This window comes from Pygoscelis adeliae, unplaced genomic scaffold (assembly GCF_000699105.1).
Source record: "Pygoscelis adeliae isolate BGI_AS28 unplaced genomic scaffold, ASM69910v1 Scaffold124, whole genome shotgun sequence".
Lineage (NCBI taxonomy): Eukaryota > Metazoa > Chordata > Aves > Sphenisciformes > Spheniscidae > Pygoscelis > Pygoscelis adeliae.
Genome location: NW_008824791.1, coordinates 4,486,297 through 4,507,984, shown reverse-complemented (window position 1 = coordinate 4,507,984; position 21,688 = coordinate 4,486,297). Strand labels below are relative to the sequence as shown.

The window sequence follows — 21,688 nt, the reverse complement described above, 5'->3', positions numbered from 1 at the left end:
GCACGGAATCCTGGCGTATGGGTAAAGTTATAAATGTGAGTTCCCACATGTTTCCTCTGATTGAAGGGCGTACAGACCAATTGTTCTGGTCCTCTTCTAGGAAGGAAATTGTTTTCTTTACACAACCTGCACAATTTCTAAGCTTACCAGAGGTTGTTTTCTTCCTCACTTGGATGTGGCCACTCTGCATGCTATTAGTATACTTGTGTCAAGCTGTGGTTGTGGATCTGACCTAAAAGGAAAGAAAGCAAGCTTTACACACAATCCAACTAACCCACTCGCAATTAAACTCCACTAACTATGCTCAAGCTTTTCAGTCTCTTCTTCTAGACTTTTCATTCTTTTTTGTGTTAAAAAACAAAAGTCTAAATTAAACTACTTTAGACCAAACAGCATACTTAAAAAATAATTACAGTTTTTCAAAGGGCAGGACTTCCAGCTTTAAAACAAAACAAGAAAACATTATGGTGTCTTTAATGGCCACAATAAAGAATGGATTGATTTTTTTATTATTATTTAAACAAGACTTTCCAAGTGTATACTACATAGAGATGTGTATATATAGATATTAGGATAAGCAAAATGTCTGATAGCTAGCTAAAACTCAGTTTTGAAAAGCAGTAACAGATGTAAAGAGATGATCATCTGTCTGTAAATCTTATGGATAGCTTTTTGGCAGATGGGTAATGGTAGTGAAGACTACAGTTGTTTATTATTTGAAATGGTTCAACTTCTTGTCCGCTTTGAAATGTGTATCTGTGGGGAGAAGTTTGGTTTGAACCTCAGAAGATATTGAAAGTTCAGATAAGAATATTTTTGCATCTATTTAAATGTGATACATGTTTGTAGACATCTTTTCAAGAGTGTTTTTCTACTAATTTGAGAACATGAATTCACTGCATTTCTGCTTATTTGAACTTTTTCTTCTTCGGTGTGAAATATGCAGATACTTAAATCTGCTCCTAAAGAGAGCTTGGCCTTTACTTATTTTAAAGAATAAGAAAAAAATCGCAAGTTAATATTCAGTGAATGTTCTGCTCAGTGATAATGCAAAGAAGACAAAGCATCAGGGATTTCCTGGAAAGAGTTACATGGTTAAACTGACTGAGGTTTGACATTTCTTTATTTGCTTTAGTGTGAATCTTAGTAGAGCCAAGCAAGTTTCTGTGAAACTGAAATCCCACGCAGCAGTGGAGTCACTAAGAAAACACAAGACTGTGACAGGATTCCTTGCTTTGGAAGTGCCTATGTTAGTGAATCCATTTTTTCTCTTTCTTTGTCCAGGGTGATGTTGGGCTCGCTATGGGCAAACTCTATGGAAATGACTTCAGCCAAACTACCATCTCTCGCTTTGAAGCCTTGAACCTCAGCTTTAAGAACATGTGCAAGTTAAAGCCGCTTCTGGAAAAGTGGCTCAATGATGCAGGTGAATGAGTCTGTGTATTTCTTCACCAGCCTACCAAAATCAGTAGGATTCTGAAAAACCCTGCAAAACTGCTTCGTTTGTGCCCTTATGGTTTTATGAAGCCACCAATCGTTGTAACTGTCCATGGGACAAACAAGGGTGTAGGAATAAGTGTCCATACTTCCCTTTTCATGTGCCCATACGCATCTGAAATTCTTCCAATATGAACTTTCAGAATTGTGTTCTGCAGCCAGCTAAATAATTGCATGGGATGAGGTATAATACGTGTCATGGTTTTCCTCCTTTATGTATGTTAATGCATATAACTTCTAATCCTCTTCTAGCTTTCTTTTTCAGATGTGTAGTAGAGAGAGGGTTGCATGGTTTGTTGTTTCAGTAGGCAGAGCTTATTGCATTCATCTCCTCCCACACCCCTATGTGCGTTCTTTTCATCTCTCTCCAAGGGTCCGTATAAACACTCTCTTTCTCCCCATAGGAAGAGTTTTTTGTGGGTTAGGTTTTGCTTTTCCCTTCCAGAATTGTTTTTTCCCAGGAGATAAGTTATTCATGATGCCAATGTTGGTAGTGTTCCTTTTTTGTTTTCTTTTTTTCCCCACCAGCAAAAGGAGCTTGGATGGTGGTGCTAGGTGTTAGGATAGAAAGTGTTTGAGTGCTGTCAGCCAGTTTTTTCTTCCAAGTGTACAACTGTACATAGTATAAACTGATGGATCTGCTAAACAGATGGCAGGGACGGTGTGTGCCTTCCTATTTTTACCAAAATGAAGAGAGCTTTATGCTGACGCCTACAGCATTCTCTGAAGTTTTGAAAGTAATTGGATGCAGTGTTGAAAATTTGTCCTGCATTGAAACAAGGAAGTGTCATTCTGTTGCACTGACAGGGGTTATCTTTAGGTAATCTAGATCTGTGATAGAAAACATAAAGATCTTCACCTAAATGCTCTAGTCTACAGGCCAGTGGTCCCTAAACCTTCCAGCAACACGGGAAGAATCCAGTGCTGCAAGGAATGACATAGTTTGCTTTTCCTGCTAGCCTGAAGAAATACTTGAATCTGTAAAGTTAAGGACTGCAACAGTGTCAGGGTCCTTCACAGTCTGGAAGTTGTGAACCATCATCTTTGGCTCTGATTCAGTTTCATGAAAATCTTTGGAAGAAAGATTCAGGTGACTTTAAAGGCTACTTTTAGGTAAAAGCAGGCAGGAGAAGCATACCGATGATGCTTTCCATTACGTTACATTGCAGTGTTGGAGAATTTCGTTACGGAACTCAGCTTGTTCTGTGGTGTTTTCAGGGTGGAGATGGGTTTCAGCACATATATGGGTGCCATTACTGAAAAAAAAAAAAATTCTAGAAAATAATAACTGAATGTACTTGCCCATTTGAGCCTACCAGAATGGTCTTGGGCATTGTGACCTTTGAACACCTGCTTATCACCCACAAACCCCAGTGCAGTGAGGGATCTCCAGCCATAATTAATCATTTTGTTTAAATTCCCTGCTGGAACCTGCCTGTTGGTTATTTTGCACTTTCTGCTACAAAGTGGGGTCAAGTGTGTTCTCTCTTTGCTCTTCTGTGGAGCCAAACAGATAGGATTAGGTGTTGACAGCTAGAGACCTAGTGAAGCTAAGGAGAGGGAGCTGCTAGCTGTGTAGGCTGTTTGGTAGAATTGCATAGCACTGAGTATCTCCTAAGATGGGAGAGAAGAGGTTGAATGCTGTGAAGCTGGCCATGAACTTCCTCTTCCTCTTGTGTACTGCAGAGTGGGTAAAAGAAGTTTCAGGCTGCTCAGATTTTTTCATAATTGCCTGTGACTTACAGCTGTGGCTCATGGATAGCAGTTACTGCTTTTTTTCTTTAAACTGTGACTTGCAGTGAATGAGTGTGGGGTGGAATGAGATAAGGGAGATACAAGCTTTGTATAGGTATTATAAAAGGGATAGTGTGGTAGCATACAGGAGCAGAGAGTGCCCTCTGGGCTTACTTGTAGCTTTTAAGTTTCAAGTGTATGTTGTAATTTACAAGTACAACGATCAATGCGTATGATCTTCAGAAATCTCTATATATCTGGAATAGATACAGAATGGGTTTTAACATACCTTGCACAGGTGACTAAGACTTGCATTAGACTGCACTGCAGTCAAATAAAATCTCCTGATTTGTGTTACTTTCTTTTTTCAGAAAACCTCTCATCTGATTCAACTCTCTCCAGCCCAAGTGCCCTGAATTCTCCAGGGCTGGGGATCGAAGGTTTGAACCGTAGGAGGAAGAAACGCACCAGCATAGAGACCAACATACGTGTGGCCTTAGAGAAGAGTTTCCTGGAGGTCAGTGCTTGCTCCGCTCAGCCTATAAAGAAATGAAGAAACTTTGCTTAACAATCTGTTGGAGTGAACCCATTACTGTGCTATTTTAGAAAGTGTTTGAATACAAAGGCTGTGCCAAGAAGCACGCATCAACTTCTACTTCACTTAAAAAAAAAAAAAAAAACCACAAATCCCCTCAAAAAAACCGATTAGTTCTTGCAGTTTGCTGACTTTGTGATTTCGCATTCCAAGATACTGAACCGTAGGTCTAAGCTTGATGTTCTGCACATCAAAAAAAAAGAAAAAAAGATTACCCTTTCTGAGGGTGGCTAAATGGGGTGACAGTCTAAACATACATAATGTGAGGTTTTTAGCTGGCCTTATGTTACTCTTGTTAGGCACTTTGTGCAGCTGTATGGGCAGATAGCCTCTGTAAGTGGCCCGTTCAATCTACCTGTCTTTCATTATAGGTCTAGACAACTTGGAGGTTCATTTGGCTATTGATGTAGTTTCTCTCTCCTATTCCTTTTTGAGAGATGCTGAAAGAAAGATTTCCTTATCGAGGTCTAGAATTCCTTGAAGGATTAACTCACAAGTCAGATCCCTTCTCTCAAAAAGAAGCATGTGAGCTTAGTCTACATCACCCGTCTCTGAGGAACACAGCTTACTATTGGTAGAAATGTTCCCGTAACTAGGAAAATGGAGGGCAGAAGTATCTGTTATGGTCTATCTCTGTAGATATTGTACCACTGACCAGATTCTGGATATAAATGGCCCATCCAGATTTCTGCCTCATGAAGAAGCAGCTATGATGTAAAACTTCAGAAGGTAATTTCACAGCTTTTTAAGTACCGTTTCCTTTTCTCAGAACCAAAAGCCTACCTCGGATGAGATCACCATGATAGCTGACCAGCTAAACATGGAGAAGGAGGTGATCCGCGTATGGTTCTGTAACCGGCGCCAGAAGGAGAAAAGGATCAACCCACCCAGCAGTGGTGGAACCAGCAGCTCGCCCATCAAAGCAATTTTCCCCTGCCCAACCTCACTGGTAAGAATCCAGAAACTGTGTTGACAAAGATCACTGGAAGAGATAGTTCTATTGTGCTCACTGTGGAAGTTGCACATGCTACACCTTTTTTGTACAGCAGACTTGTTCTCACAAATTTATATTTTACTGGCATTTTAAATATCCTACTTGCATACTATATAAGAGAGACAATGCTTACAAATCAGGCAGTAGTTGGCCCTTCAGTTTGGGTGTTTTATTTAGTCAGCTCGTGAGTAAATATTCTGACTAGCAAATTTGCGGTTGGGGTTATTGCTTTGAAAATATTCCAGATAGTAATTCCAGTTTATATCTGGACTTCCTCTCTTGCCCAAACTACTTTTGTAAAATAATAGTAATAAAAATATGCTTAACAGCTCTACTCCTCCCCTCGTATTTTGGCTGCTCTGATAAGTAGATGAGCAGCTGTAAAACGTATCATTTGGAGACTTAAGTCACACAAATCCAATGATACTGTTGTTGTCACTTTTAGTCAGGAATGATTTATGTAAAAAAAGACGTGGAACAAAGGAACAATTTAGCTAATACTCATGTAATTAATTTCCCACACTTGTATTTGCCTCAGGTAAACACAAACTTCATGAAAATAAGAGTAACAAAACACATGCATCAAGGTTCCTTCAGCTCCTTTGCTACCAATGTCCGTGGAGGTCTGTTTTTATAAATAGAAACAGTAGCTGTTAGATTTCATAGTAGCTATGCTAATAGGAATGTGGTGGAATTTATGTAGCCTGTAGCTGTCCTTTTGTAGTATTTATTCCACCCTCATCACTGTAGTAGCTAATATCTTCCAGTACTTCATTAAATCATTAATTTTGGTGACATGTCATTCTTTCCCCTCATCCTTGTCTCAGGATGTGTGCATGCAACCTTTTGTTTCAGGGGAAGGGATGTGTTAAATGTACTTAGTCTTTTTTTTTTTTTCCCCACAATTGGAAAGCAAGGTTGCATGCCTTGCTACCAAAGCAGAATATAGTGAGATTTATGATAGTGTGTTTTAGTAACCATGCAAGTTTACTCGGACTGCAACTTAAGAAAGCTTTCCAACATAAATTTCCCTTTTATTATAAACTGCCATTGTAGGTAAGAAATTGAGGTGTTAACCACAGTCTCCATTTTTTCAGTGATGTTTCACTAAGCATTTTCACTCATTGTAAGCTTCTCTTAAGACTGTGCTGCCACTCAAATGGAGTTCCAGCCCTGCTGCCCCTAGCCTTCACTGACTGTGTGCTTTGTTGATTCCTTGTGTCAGCTCTGGAGATTGTGTCCAGAGGATGATTGGGCTTAGTTTACTAGTTTGACTGCAAATTAACCATTTGCAATGTGAAGAACAACGTGAAGAACAATGATGAATTTTCAGTAGGGCTAGATAACCAATCTGACTTGTAGCCTGCCTGCACAAGTGCTAGGGCTCTGAAGCAGGATTGGAGGGGAATGCTCCTTTTGATGGCAGCCTACTTTTGCATTGGCTGAAGTCAGTCATTGTAACCACGGGGTTAGCTGTATTAATTCTAGGTCATTCACTGCCCTGAAATATGGATTGTGACCTTGGCCTTAACTGTTCGGTGGGCAGATGACAGATACGATGTCTGGGCTGCATTTGTGCGAAGCGTACTATGTATCTAGCTGCTCTTTATTTCGTACACTGCTTGAGATGGGCAGAAAGCTTTTAGATCTGTCCCAGTTGCCCTCGTCTTGTTTAAAATGCATGAAGCATTTGACTTCCTGTAAGAGGTTATGCGGCATGAGAAAGATTTCTCTGATAATAAACTTAAGGTAAGAGAGGGGAAAGGAGGAAGGTTTTAGCCTATATCCTTGGCTATGTTCTCTTGGGCAATTCTAAGGGATTCATTTCTCTCATTGATGTATAACAGTCTTCAAATATTACCGTTGGACACCATTTCTTGTCCATAAAAAGTCCTTTCTCTCCTTATATTTCATTTTTCCTCATAAGCTAGTTCCTCCAGCCTTAAATCTTTGGTGTTTTTTATCCGTAATGTCTTCAGTTTATTGTAGCTTTCTTGTAATAACCTGTCTGCAAGTAAAATTAGCTTATGTCATTTGAATGTTTTAAAATTCAGAGATCCTTCCTCTGGCACAAGGAAACTTATCAAAGTAGAGTTTATAGTTTTGCTGAGTAAAAGTGAAATGTTATTCTGTTTATCCATGTAAACACATTACCCTAAATACTTTTGGTAATGCTGGGGCATTTAAATAATTTTATCAGAGAAAGAGATTTGGAACTGAAAAGACGTTTAAACAAGAAAAAAACCCGTGCAGAAATAATATATTTTGTAACTCTTTCTGTAAGAGTGAGACTATTAAAACAAGGTGCTGTCTTTGGAGGGAGGCAGAGAGGGAGGGCTAACTTGCAGTCCTGAGACAGTATGGATGTAATGGATACATCTCCAAATACTGAATGATTAAGAGTAAAGATATTGCTGGTAATTAGAGAAGGTACTATGGTTGGTCCACTGAATGATGAAGTAATGTAATTACAAAAAAGTTAGTTTATACGCAGTGTTTTCCCTGATAACTTCCTCAGTTGAGGATGGGAAGAAAGAAATCCAAGTCTAGTAGCTAACTCCGTCTTTTACCAGTTGAGCAGTTGTGTTCTTTTTTGACCTCCAGGTGGCAACCACGCCAAGCCTTGTGACTAGCAGTGCAGCTACAACCCTGACTGTCAATCCTGTGCTCCCTCTGACCAGTCCTGCTGTAACTAGTCTGCCAGTCACAGGTAAGGGCTGATTTCCCTTGCCCCCACATTAACCTCTACCGTTTTCCCATTTTAAGCTCTTCAAAAGGTCATTCAGTATTGGTCTCACTGGCAGCCCAGGACATTCTTGTCATTGTTCCACTAGGAACAAGGTTTCCTAGTTACTCCACTAGGAAACTTCAGTCTTTGTGACCATTCAGTTGACTTTTCTGGGGATAAAATCACAGGTGATGCTGGAATGAAATATGCTATATTTCATTGCTAGCTTCTAGATCCTAGAGCTACTCAGCCTCCTCTTGGAAGTGTCATTTTATTATAGTCTGAGCTTCTCATTTGGACTCTTGGTGCTTCTTGGTCCTACAGAAATGTGTGATTGTCTCCTTTTCAGTTGGATGTGCAGTTCAGGTGGGTAGTGGTTTCTCTTCAGTCATATCTGTGTTTTGTACTGATCTAACCAGAATCAATCTTCTAGGCACAACAGAAACCACCTCCAACAACACAGCAACAGTGATTTCAACAGCACCTCCAGCTTCTTCAGCAGTGACATCACCCTCCTTGAGTCCTTCCCCTTCTGCCTCAGCCTCCACTTCAGAGGCATCCAGTGCCAGTGAGACCAGCACAACACAGACAACCTCCACTCCCTTGTCCTCCCCTCTTGGGACCAGCCAGGTGATGGTAACGGCATCAGGGTTGCAAACAGCGGCAGCAGCCGCGTTACAAGGAGCTGCACAGTTGCCTGCAAATGCAAGTCTTGCTGCCATGGCTGCTGCAGCAGGACTAAACCCAGGCTTGATGGCATCCTCGCAGTTTGCAGCTGGGTAAGGATGAATTTTTCACACCCTTTTAGGTGAGGTGACAGAAGAGGGAAGGAGAATTCTTGGTCTGAATTGTATGGGCTTTTATGTATCACTATTTTCTGGTAGCTCACTTTGTGATTCTATTGTCGTTTATCTCAAATTCTGAAGGTTTACTTAGAGATGGTAATTGACCATTCCCATCAATGTACACAAATGTTTTCATTTTACAGATGAAAAAGCTGTGTTGCAGCAGTGTTGTGATTTGATAAGTCATCCATCCCACTGCAGAGCTTGACTTAAGAGCTGCAACTTACCAGTGAATCATAGCATCTGTTCTACTAATTGTAAAATGGAGAGCTAGCTTAGACCCACTTCACACCTCTGTAATCATTTCTCCATCATCAGCAAGAAGCTGTAAAAGAGGCATGATGATGTATTGTTGAAGTTCTAGTTTTAAAAACGTTGCTCTGAGAGATGACTACTTTGTTTCTTCAATTCCTCTTGATTTACATCTTTCTTATCTGAATTTGGGAGATGATGATAGCTCTCTAACGAGTGGCAGTTTCCCCAAAATACTTACAAGAATATTTTACAGCAACAATCAATACAAGTCATGTATTTACAGTACCTGTACTTCAGGCATGTTGCTAACCACATAGCTGAAACTCAAGGCGTCGTGAAGGAAAAACTAAAATAAACTACAATTAGCCCTTAATCTCTGGTCTTTCCACCTATCCCCCCCCCCCCCCCCCCCCCCCCCCTCTGGTCTCTCCCCCCTCCCCCGCCCCCCCCCCCCTTTTTTTTTTAAATATGATGGTGTACTTCTGAGCAGTGACAACCTTTTCTTAAAAGTAACACTCCTTCCCTTTGTCTTTGTTTCTTCTTCCATGATCTTGCTTCCTCCAGAGGTGCCTTACTCAGTCTCAATCCAGGGACATTGGGTGGTGCTCTCAGCCCGGCCTTGATGAGCAACAGTACACTGGCAACTATTCAAGGTCAGCAGTATTCTTTTAATGCACCTCTGTGATACAACTTGAGTTTACGTGCTTTCTTTTTCTCTACCAAAAAAGAACACTGGCTCCTCAGCACTGGACATAAATGTTATAGGAGTAAAGGTTTTACAAAATTTAAATGTGCAAATGCATTTCATGTATCACAGAGATAAGAGCAGGTACAACTTCAGAAAGGGAATTAGAACTGTGTATGATTTTGTAGAGATTTTCAGGAGGCACTTAAGATATTGAACGTGATCTGGAATTTATTTTGTTATCCTCCCCCCATTGGCATGTATCTCCAGCAGGTTAGAGATTTGCTTTTTATAGCTCTTCTAGCATAAGCTTGAGCAGAGTTGTGCTCTTTTGAAGTCTGTTAGGAGGGCAGTTCCGAGCAAGACTTGATCCTGAATTCTTGTCCTCATATGCATTTAAAAAGAACCCACAACAAACCACCTGCCTCCTAAAGTCCTTATGTAGAACTTTAAATCCATAAATCCTTATTCAGAGGAGTAAAGATTTATTCTGGAAGTGTCACGCAGCCAGAAGTTTCCACTGACTTCAGCAAGAGTTGTTCTCAGTTCATAGTGTGTCACCTGTAAAAACTAGATCGCGCAAGTGCCTAAAGAGCTAGCTAACCTATGTATTCAAGTATCCTCTAAACTACTTAACAAATCTTGTTTCTAGGGTGCAAGAAAAAAATGTTTTGTAAAGTGTCACAGCTAAATTTACAAGATCATAATCTAAGGCAGACTGAAGCCTGTAGACTGGTGAGAGTAAGTTGTAACAGAGAGTAAGTTGTAACATTGTAACATTTACAATGTTACGCTCAAGGTTACATGACCTTCTTCATCTTGTGATACCTGTCATTTCATGTGAACACTCATCTCAACCCTTTCCAGTACAGGTTGCCTGAATGTACAGGTTTCCTGCGGCCAGTATTGCGCTTAAAGATCTGAAGAAAGGCATAACGGAATTAGTTTAGGAGCAGACGACAGAGGCATTTTAGTATCTGCAAGATCTTGTCCACTCTTCAGAAAGAGTTGTGTTTTTTAAAAAACAACCTAAGATGAGATGACTGTCATTAGTGGTGTAGAGAGCACGCATATCAGAGAAAGGAGAATGCAGAGACCAGTTGCTTTCACGCACGTTTTGCGTTGTTGCTTACTGCTAATGTTATGTCCTCCCTGCTCAATTTTCCCTTTTTTAGCTCTTGCGTCTGGTGGCTCTCTTCCAATAACATCACTGGATGCAACTGGAAACTTGGTGTTTGCCAATGCTGGAGGTACTCCTAACATCGTAACTGCCCCTCTGTTCCTGAACCCTCAGAACCTTTCTCTGCTCACCAGCAACCCAGTTAGCTTGGTCTCTGCAGCTGCAGCCTCCGCAGGGGCCTCTGGACCAGTCGCCAGCCTTCACGCCACCTCCACCTCAGCCGAGTCCATCCAGAACTCTCTCCTCACCGTGGCCTCTGCGAGCGGGGCCACATCCACCACCACTACTGCCTCCAAGGCACAGTGAGCCGGGCTGAGCTGTGCTGCCAGCAGCCTGTTTCACTGTGCGGTGGGATTGGCTGCCAGCGGGGTTTATAAACTGAAAATGTGATGGGCATCCTCTCGCCGTGTTGCTGGGGACAAGGGAGAGAAGGAAAAATATAAAAAAAACAAAAGCAAAACAGGAAGGATTCAAAGCTGGGACAGACATTTGCCTAATTTTATAATAAACACTGTCTTTTCAGGATCGCTTCATGGATCGGAGAACTTTCTAACCAAAAATGTAAAAAAAACAAAAAACAAAAAAACAAAAAAACCACAAAAAAAGTGAAAGGACTACTTATCATTTCCAGCAGTCACAATGACAAGTTAAGGTGGGTTATCAACTCAAACATAGGAAGGGGATTTCTTGTTTCTTTCTGGTCTAAATATCTTTCTTTTTTAATTATCATTTTATAGGTCTGTTGTACAGGCCATTATGTCATACAAGGTGTTTATAATCGTATCAATTGTGTTGGGGGTTCCTTTCTTAACTGGTACAATTTAGGCAGGCCTGTATTACTGGTGTATCTCTATTATTATTATTATGATTATTATTATTATTATTTTTATATATATAGTTTGGACGCGTTTGTCTTTTGCTCCTGGATTATTTTCAGCGAGCTCCCACACCACGGGGGGAGGGCGGGAGGGTGGAGAGGAAGAATGGAGCACAAATAGACTTTCTGTCCTAATCTTCTGAACAGTTTCCTCATCGTTGAATTTGTCTAATGGTTACTTGTAGGGGTCAGAAGAATTTATGTTCATCATTTGCGCAGGAAGCTCAGTGTAGCTGTAGAGATCATTGTGTGCAAACTTCCAGGCTGGTCTATGCTTTTTAAGCAGAGATAGGAATTAGTTCCGAACCGCAGTGCTCCTTCTCTCAGTTATTTAGACAAAATGGCCAAATTCTGCGCTTAGCTTTGTGCGCACGGTTCCTTTTTACTTCAGAGAGTGGGATTTGACCTCCCGAGTCTAGGTCGTGTGACATACCGATGGTTCTTCTGTTCTATTGGTTTGATTTTGCTGTTAAGAGCACCCACAAATATTTAAAAAGCGTCAAGTTACCCAAGCTAATTGGCAGCATGTAAAGCAGCATTTGCATTCCTAGATTTCCACCAGGTGAGTTGGTACAGGATCTCAAAAGGTCAGATTCTCCCTATTCGTAGCAATATTCCTTTTCCGTTAATTCTGATGCTTCCAACATTGCATTTAGAAAAACTTTCTAGTAAAAAAGTGCTTCTGACTGCAAGACACAGAAGCCAACAGCATGAGAACAGAAGCGGCCATCGTTTATGCCAACACAGTAGAGCTGACTCTGGGGCTTTGCACATACCTGGGTGATCTCGTGGAGCCTCTGAGCTGTGATGCCGCTCGCGATGTAAAAGCGGCAATAAGCATCTCTGACCAGAGCGTCAGGGCTTGCCTGCCACTGTAACGATCTTTTCAAGGTTGATTCTGATCCATGTAGCAAAGGATATTGAAGTGGATGAGGAAGAGTAACGAACTGTACAGAAGTTCGATCTGTATATTCTTAAATATACAATCTAGTATCTGAACCAAAAAAAAGATGTTTAAAAAGAGAAGACTGGATCACTGCAATGCAGTTCACTTTGAACTTTCCGTTCCTGATGGATTTAAAGGTTTCTGCCATGTGTATTAAACTAAATTACTTTTAGCTAGCGAGGGTATTAGAAGAGTCCCTTTCCCCCCGCCCCCTTTTCTTTTGTCACCGGAGTGTCCTAAATAATGAGCTGATGCAGCTACGTTCATTTTGTTGATGATTCAGGGGGATCCTGGAGCTTCTCATCCAAGATCCAGAAGGCAGCAACTTTAAACTCTACATGTGCTTTGGTTTGTGACCTGAGCATGTGGGATTTGCGTTTGCACTCAAGTGGCAGAACCCCTTATCTCTCTCCCCCCACCGCCATGTTTTTGCTCTGTTCATCTCTAACTCTCCACCTTCCTGTTTGACTGAATATTTAAACCAATTATCCCTAAAACTTCAAAACTAGTGAACTGCAAGCAGGGAAACTAACAAATGTCCGTCCACCGTTTCTAATGTGTTTTTGATTTTTTTATGTTTTATTTTTTTAAAACTAAGCTTGAACCAAAGTCAATTTCTAGCAAGCTGCTGTACTAATGGACTAGTTTGTATAAGTGCAGTTCAGATGCAGAGAGGCGATAGATGCTACTGACAATTTCTTTTTCATTTGTCTTTTGTTTTTATTAATTTTATATAAAAGTTGCTGCTTGTTTTTAATCGTTTTTGATTTTTTTATGTTTTATTTTTTTAAAACTAAGCTTGAACCAAAGTCAATTTCTAGCAAGCTGCTGTACTAATGGACTAGTTTGTATAAGTGCAGTTCAGATGCAGAGAGGCGATAGATGCTACTGACAATTTCTTTTTCATTTGTCTTTTGTTTTTATTAATTTTATATAAAAGTTGCTGCTTGTTTTTAATCTTTTTTTTTTTTTTGGTTGGTAATTTGTGTTATCCTTGGGGCAGACTCTTAACTTGATTTTAATTTGTTTTCTTTTGTTTGATGTGTAAATAGAATGGCAATGTCAGGGGATTGTTAATCCAACAGGTCCCACCCTCATCCCACCAGTATGGATAAATCTAAGTATTTTTGACGTGTCTCTATGACTTCAGGCTGTGCAGGAGACTTTTAGGGCTATGAATAATACTGCAGAAATGGAGATGGCCCACAGTAATAGCTTCAGAGCAGTAAAAGGTATAGCGGGGTCAGCTTCAGGGAGGTGGGGAAGAAGTGGAAGAGGGGATGCTGGTACCCACTATATTGGTCTGGAGGCCATAGCACGGACTACAGTTTCTGCCAAAGGAATGCAAGTCCCTGGGGCTTGTGTTCAGTGAAGTAAGAGGATGGGGAAAACGGCAGCTATAACGTTCATTCCTGACTCTGAAAGTTCCCGCTTACTTTCACGCCTGTGCAAAAATACGATTTATCAGGAAGCTTTTTTTTGTTAAGGGGGGGGGGATACTACCGGTCTTTTCTCCGATATGTCCTCTACTCCCTAAGGGTTTTGTGGCGGGGTGGGGGGTCATGGTCCTTGCATATATCTAGGAAACACAAAGAAAGGTGGGCCTTAAATCAGCGTAAAATCCTCTCTCCACAGTTCAAAGAGACTGTGCCATTAGCTGTCTGAATGAGTTTTCATGTCCCATTCTTGCTGGTTTGTGGTTGGAAGAGGGTCTTGTTGAGTACATATCTGGAACACTAATGCAGCTTGGATGGTTTATTTATTATAAAAATCTGCTTTTTTTCCTGACTACCTTTGCATTGGTCACATGGCTTTGGTGTGAGCACCTTATACCCCCTTACCCTCCTCCTCTCTACCCCATCACCCTCTCTGGGGCCCAGATTCCAGGGAATTTCTTAGCAAGTCTTTTTCTGAGAGAAACTGGAAACTCAGAGTAGCCACATATCCAGAAAGGGCTTGGTTTTGCTTGCAGAAGCTGACATAATACCCAAACAGCACATATCCCATGGCGTCCGTTACTGCTGTGCTCTGATTCATTGTCCTAAAACATCCAAATGACTGACTGTCGCTCCTGGAGCCTGCTTTCCATCCCTAACGGTGTTTTGTCTCGTGGATGCTGGCTACCTCCAGTGTTTAGGTGAAAGACGGAAATCAGATTGGCAGCGGGTGTACGTCTGCCTAGTTAGAGTGCATATGCTCCTTCAGAGCATGAAAGGAATATGAGATCACGTAGTAGAATTTAGCAGAAGTTTCTTTTTAAGTCATAATCATGCTGACAGCAAAAATTGATGCATCTAAAAGAGACAATAACAATTGTATACAGACCTAGTAAATATGATTGTGGTCTCAGTTTGCGAGTGTTGAAAATGGAGAATTACTGTCCCAGCAGACACTGGGACATGCATTGTCACAAACTTGCTGACAGACCCAGGGCGTTTGTTTAGCAGACAAATTTGTGTTTGGTCCTCCAGTGACAAAGTTACATCTCTGATTCCAGTATCAGTGGGTTCGTACGTTGAACGGAGATGATTTTCTGTTCTGTGCTCACAGTCTGAAATCCTTGCTATGTTTTTTCTGCGCAAATGTTCACTTCTAGACAGTCTTCTAGCTGTATGCTGGTACATTTGCTCCTGTATTGATTTGTCAGCCAGGACCAGAAGGAATTTCGAAGCGTGTTAGAAAAGGATAATAGCATCTCTTTTTCAGAGGTCCATGTCTCTGTATTTAAAGATGTGTGGGTTGCTTTTCATAGTTGCAAGCATGCCAAAGGACATACGCAGGAAAAGAGAAGGTGAAAAACTCTCTCATTATAGCCAAGGAGAGTTAGCTCAAAAAGCAAGAGATTTACAGAGACACAAATACAGATATGCCCCGAAGGTCTAGAAGAACAACCTAGAAAATGGCTTCAGGATGAAGTGTTGTAGGTTGGTGATGAAATTTTTTCTGACGTTAGGAAAATGTATTCCAGTTTGGCTTTAGCACACTTGATCTCCTCAGAGCGCACTCTCTGTAGTCATCGTAGAATGATTCATGAACAGCTCATAGAAACTACACACAGATGTGGCTGCTTACAAGAGTCACATCTGTCTATTTAAATCTCCTTAAGAGGATTAATTTTGTTTCTGAGTTAGTGTGCAGTACGTGTTAGTCTAAGTACATTTTATCATGTCGCTCTGATATGGTGTGTATGTGCATGCACTCAAAAATTTTGGGGGGAGATACCATGCTTGTTACGTGCACAAGTACCTGATTTTTAAGAGATTTTTTTTTTTTTTCCAGCCCATAGGCTTGTGTTACTTCAGGGTTTGGGGTTTTTTTCCTTTGGGTAACTTGTGACGAGACATCATCGTTCTGCTACTTCTTAAGATCCTCTGCTTCAATAAATAGTTGTCGAAACGCAAGTTAAATTGGATTGAAAAGGTCACCTTACCATGAATGGGAAATCTGTGCTTGGCTGAACCAGCAAGGAGAACATACTTGAAAGTTAGTTGGATCTTCATGTAGGAAAGTGCTGTTGCTCAGTAATTTTGTTTGAGTGCTAGTGAGGTTATCTTGTAAGAGAAAACTAAAATGCCAGAATATTAAGAGGAAGACGTATATTCTGATGGCTGGAATTATAGACCTTTTAGGACATCAGAAGCTTCGAGTTTGAATTTTATCTTTAAATGAACAGGCAGACAAAGAGATTTTCAGTGAAAACAGTATAGCTCCTGATGCATTTGGAGTTACAGCTTGTGATTTGTTGCACCTTTTAGGTTAATCAGGGAGATGCCAACACTGAGCGAAGAAGCTATCTGCTGATCTTAACACATGAGAACAAATGTTCTCTCATAGTATATCTCTCATAGAGAGCTTTTCATTTGGGCAAGAGCAATCCACTGCCTTTACTTTCACCCTTTTTCTTATTTTAATTTTACATACTTTACAGTAGACAAAAATTTTATACTTCTGATCTTTTGATATCTTGCCAAAATCTTTTAGGATAATTAATTCCTTTTTTTTAAAAAAAAAAAGCATAGAAATAACCGGTTTTGCTCAGGGGGCAGTAAGAGAATGGCCATTAGCAAAATATGCTAGAGAAAATTCTCCGTGTGTATCCATGCCAACGATTGTGCGAGCAATAGAAAGTGTCTTTTTTTTTTTTTTTTTTTACTTCTTTTGGAACTAATGTTTTGGTTCGTTCTAATGTTTAAATGTCACCTCTGTAAGCCTCGTGGTGTGCTTTGGCTCATCACACATTTCTGGAGGTGAGTTACTGAAGGGAGACAGCAGTGTTAATTCCTTAGCTCCGTGCACGTTCCTGCAGGACAACATTCTTTAAAACAGAAATTCCGTCTTTCTTTGTTACAAATGGAGCAGAACACCTGTTACAGCTGGAACCATACCGCAGATACTAGACCAAAACAACATCTGATTTACCTTAAATATCAATTGATACTTTCTTAGATAAAAATTTACTTAACTAATCATCTTAGAGAGACAAGTAGCTTCTCATGGTCATTAAGAGTGTTTTGGGACAGACGAAATAGTGCGTCTGGTCCAAACTTTCAATGATACTTGGTTTTAACCAGAAGTTTAAAATGTAGATCAATTTATTGCCGTGGTAACTTTATTAAGAGTCACCATGCCTGTTCTGCCTGAAACGGTTAAATGATGTTTATCCACAGGGCCTGGGTATACCTGTCGGATGTACACCTGACTGTTGCCTAGGGTGGAGTGTTACCAAAGGAGTAAGCTAACCCGCTGCCCCCCCGGGGTTTATGGTTGTCAGTCCTCACGTAGCCAACTCAAATTCCTTTGCATCTTTGCAACCGATACCTCTTTTTACTTCTCCCTCCCTTTCCAAAATACTCTAGCAATACAGAATTCCAGATACATACCTTGCAGAGGTTCTGCTCTTTTCCGTTGTTAAATCTCACTCCTGTTGCTGCCCGTGAGTCTGTCTCTTCTTTCCAGCGGGGAGACCCCTAAAATACGTTAAAGGTTTTTGACAGAGGAGGCTTTGTCGTAAAGTTACTGACTCACGGTTTGCAACTTCTTAAAATGTTCATATCCTTTTTGCTCCGTGATCTGAACGGTACCTGGTTCCCTGTACGTCAGCGCAAGTAGTTTCAGTGCTTTTGGGACGATGGAAAGAGGAGACTCCTGTACTTGCATATCTTCACAGACAAACGCACGCAGTAACGCATGAAAAAGAGCTTGATGTTTTTTCGGCTTATCTACCTTCATTGGGTCTGTCTGCCACTTCTCCCAGGAGACTCTTAGTGGGTACACGCTCTGAGCTTTTACCCCCGTGGGGTGCTCTTAGAAGGGTGTTAGGAAGCTTGCACTGAACTACAAATAATTTAGCTGTGGGAGAAGGGAAAAGACACCTTTTAGCTGAGTAGACAAATAAGTTCAGGATGTAGAACATACCAGGTACTTCTTTTCTGACCAAGTTCCTAAAACCGAAGCAACTACTGGGCTTTGTCTTGGGGCTGCTTTTAGCTCCGCCTGCGATACCCTGCTGAGAACCATCCGTAACTGGAATAATCTGGGCCCCTTCCCTCCCTCCCTCCTCCCCTCTCCCTCCTTGTTCCTTCCCCCGTCTTCCCTCAGCGAAAGGTAGCACCATACAGCTCTGAGAACAATACTTGTGGGTAGCAGCTGGCTTCTGGCACCTTCATAAAATACCTCAGCATAGCTTAGCATTGTCGCAGAACTGGTTTTAAACTGAAAAAATCAGAAGAGAAAAGCAAACTTTATAAATAGTGGAGATAATTCTAGCTGTAGAGTTTAGTTGAACTGATGTTTATTATGATTGATAAACATGATTATGCTGTATGTATTTGAGATCCTGTTTATAGGTTACAACTTTATAGGGTCGGGTGGGGGTGGGTGGATGTCGGGGGCAGAGAAGGGGGTTGACTGTGTTAGAAGGAAAATGTTTGCTCATGAATTTTTTTCCTTGTATCTGTCTTGCCAAAGGAAACATTTTGTCGCTCCTGGGTTTGGGATTGTTGTTTGGTTGGTTTATCTGTGGTCTAATCTGCAGCACAGCACGTGGTGGCATGCAGGTTACTGATTGGGTTGCTGTTCAGGGTCCTTTCGAGTGTGCGCACACTTCCCTCCCTCTTGGCCTTTCCTTGCCCTTCGCTGGGATCTGAAGATGAGGCAACGCGTATCCGGGAGGCTCGGGGGAAAGAAGATGGCTGTACTGGGTTAGAAGCAACCTGGGCGGTGTAAATCCATTTCAGTTAGTTGAGTTGCTCCAGAGCTGAACTGGGTCCGTTGTGTTTAACTTCGGGGAGGGAGAAGAATGGTTGTCGCATCTTAATCTATCTGGGAGAGCAAAAGTGAAACAGGTTCCTTTTATCCCCCTTGTCTTGTTACTGAATGTAGGGCTTGTAGTGCTTGATAATAGGTGGAAAACTTTTTAAACACTTCCTTTTTTAATAGCAATGCTAATCCTGTCTAGACCAAAAACTATGAAAGAAAAAACCAAACTGAGACGTGAAAGCTAACCTACTCCTAACACCTGGCTGGTATGCCTGAAAGGGTTGAAATACTGCGAGGCAGTCGTGGGAGAGGAGCTTTGAGGGGTTGTTGGCGAGGGAGCGGGTTGTTCTCCTGGCGCATGTCTTGGTGTTGCGGTGGGAGTAGCAGAAGAGCGAGTGGTTACTGCCTTGGGAGGGTGTTGCAGCCCCCTCCGTCTGGACGCCAGGGCTCCCTTCTCATTTCCCTTCAAGGCCGATGGAGTGGGGGAAGAGGGGAGGGGCGTGCGTGGGTGTGTGTGCAAGTGCGTGTGTGCGCAAGCGTGTGCGCCTGGCTGCGTGTGGTGATCGGGAGAGGTGGGTTTCTAAAGGAGCTCGACTCCACTGGGGTGGGAGGATTCCCAGTGGCCTCGTAGGGAACCAAAGGCACTGATAAGTTGTCAGCTCTGCTGTTCTCAGAGCGGGTAAGAGGAAGAGCTGGGTGGGGGGGGTTTGAGCTTTGGGTCGGTGTCCCTTTCTGTAAGGACCTCATCTCTTGTGGGTGCTCCCGCCTCTTCTGCACAGAGTCGCTTTGGCTCGGTGAAGACAAACGGTGTGCGGGGCTTGCCCAGTGCTGCAGGTCTTAGGCCGATGTTGGGATACAGTCAGGGAAAACTGTTTCTTTCCTTCGAATGTGGAAGCAGTGTAGTCCGAGGTCAGAGTCTGTTCAACAGCTTTTGCGTATTGTCTTTCTCTTAAGGGAGGGACCTTGGAGACTCCTTTCTTTGCTCCCCAAAGTAGCCTTGTACATGTTCATGTATCGTGCTATTGGGCTGAGTTGTTTTATCAGTGAACTTGGTGAGCTCTTGTGAAGAAAGGGAGGGAGGAAGGGGGAGAGGTGGGTTGTCCAGCTACTCTTCCTCCAGACGCCAATCGGGTTGCAGAACTTCACTGAAAGCTTTACTAATAGAATTGTTGTTCTGACATTATGTAAAAGTGGTATTAATATTGTGTGACTTTTCAAAGAGCTAGTTAGATTTATAGATAGGTAATAGGGATATTGAAGAAATGACTTCTCAAAGAAAAGAGCACTTGGAACAAAAGAAGTGGAAAACAAGGTGTGCTTTAAGGAAAACAAATCTGAGGAAGGAAATGAAACAGCTTGTGGGAGGCGAGGGAGGATGATACCCTTTGGCGTTCCTTAGTGCTGCTGAGGCTCAGCCCCAGAACTGGAACATACCCCCTCTGCCTTATTTCATCTCTCTACCAAACAGGACATTGTCGAGTAGCTCAGACCAAAACGCTGATCTGTCTTAAAACTGTGTCGGTCTGCTGGTGAATATTCTCCGGCAGAGCTTTACATAAAACCGTAAGATACTTAATTTATCAAGTTAGCTTCCCCTTTCCTCCCAAAATTCTCTTATCTCTTGTAGGCCCCACTTCAGGATTCATACTGCCTTTGCTGAATTCTGTAGCAGCAGCAGCTACTTAAGCCCTGTTCCCTGAACGTGATAACATTGCGTGCGGACGAAGCTGGCACGTTGCGGTGCTATAGAAATCTGAAATTATTAAACAGAAGGAATCCTAAGACATTGGAAATGGCACGCCAAGGGGCAGGTCGTGGAGATCGCACAGCCCCTTTGAGGAACAATTTAGGAGCGAGAGCACCCGTGACAGTGTCCTGAGAACAAGGCAGTTGAGACAAAACCTGTAGTTCTTCCCCCGTTCACTCTCCGTGTGTTGGCCTCTGTGACCCTGGTGCTCCCCGCACCCGAGCGAGTCCGAGGGGAAAACGCAATGCGAAAAGAGTCGGAGATCAGCGCCGCTCCCCGCGAGTGCCCGGGGAGCTGGACTGGGCCTCCCTGCGAGGCAGGGAAGAAGGGAAGGGATCGCTGCGGAGCCGCCCGCGGGTGGTTTGAAGAGGTCTGGAGCAGCGCCGGTCCCCGTGGGGCACCTCGCGTGCCAGCGGTCTGCGGGAAGGACCCGGGCAGTAGCTTCTTCGTCCCAGCCAGTGCCGTTGTTCCATTTCCTTCCTCTGTGGTAGTATCTAAGGGTAGGTGTGAGTAGGTGTGGGGTGTTTATCCGCCACAGGTACAGGAGCTGTCGTATACCTCATTTCTAACTCGTAACTGAGTAACTTGCTTTAACTTTCTCCAAACCCTACAGAGTTGCCAAGTCTGCCCTCCCTCCTTTGATTAACACTGAACTCTGGCCTATAGCACCCCGTGACCTGCAACCTGGGGAGTGACCCCCTAACGCCTCTGAATGTCGCTGCTTAAAAGCTACTGCAAAGTGAGGGCAAATTGCAATCTTATCTTATTTCCTTTGGTTACAAGGGGTCCTCTTGATTAGTCTGTGAATATCCACCCCCTCCCCTCCACTCTCCGCGGAAAAGGGCCTCCCGCGCTGCCTTTCCCCGCCCCGGGGCAGCTGCCCCGGGGCTGCGCTGAACGCCAGGGCCCGGAGGCGCTCTCAGCCCAGTCCTGCGTACATGCTACTCGCTTTTTAACATGACCAAAAAAAAAAAAGGAAAAAGAAAAAAAAGAAACCTCCAAATATTTAATTTTCTTCTTTATTATTTGACAATCCTGTATCCCTTCCCTGCTCCCCAGCCTGGCCAGAAGCTGCATCCTTAACCCAGTCCATCTTGATTTGAATGTAGTTCCCCTACCCCCACGGGAAAGAGAAGCTTTGTCAGGTCACGGTGGCTGCTATACGTCGGGAGGGGGCGGTTTCTTTGTTTTGTTTTGTTTTGTTCTTTTAAAATTTCCAGCCAAAACCAAAGATTTCCTAATGATTGTATAAACTCAAAACAAACAAACAAACCAAAGACAAAGGGCGTCTTCAGCACCGAGCCCATCTGTGAGGCCGGCCTAGCCGGGGCGAGGGTCTCCGCCAGC

The 21,688-nt window shown here is 42.5% G+C and overlaps 1 protein-coding gene across 1 annotated transcript in view; it reads left to right on the top strand.

Annotated features, from left to right (window-relative positions):
- Nucleotides 1–11,084, top strand: part of POU2F1 (POU class 2 homeobox 1) — a 43,062-nt gene extending 31,978 nt beyond the window's left edge. Inside the window, exons 9-15 of the mRNA XM_009323903.1 lie at nucleotides 1,285–1,426; nucleotides 3,603–3,748; nucleotides 4,596–4,775; nucleotides 7,425–7,530; nucleotides 7,982–8,327; nucleotides 9,213–9,301; nucleotides 10,509–11,084. Coding sequence (XP_009322178.1) covers nucleotides 1,285–1,426; nucleotides 3,603–3,748; nucleotides 4,596–4,775; nucleotides 7,425–7,530; nucleotides 7,982–8,327; nucleotides 9,213–9,301; nucleotides 10,509–10,819 — 1,320 coding nt within the window. The 3' untranslated portion in view covers nucleotides 10,820–11,084. The remainder of the gene's footprint in view (nucleotides 1–1,284; nucleotides 1,427–3,602; nucleotides 3,749–4,595; nucleotides 4,776–7,424; nucleotides 7,531–7,981; nucleotides 8,328–9,212; nucleotides 9,302–10,508) is intronic.
- Nucleotides 11,085–21,688: the final 10,604 nt, after the last annotated feature.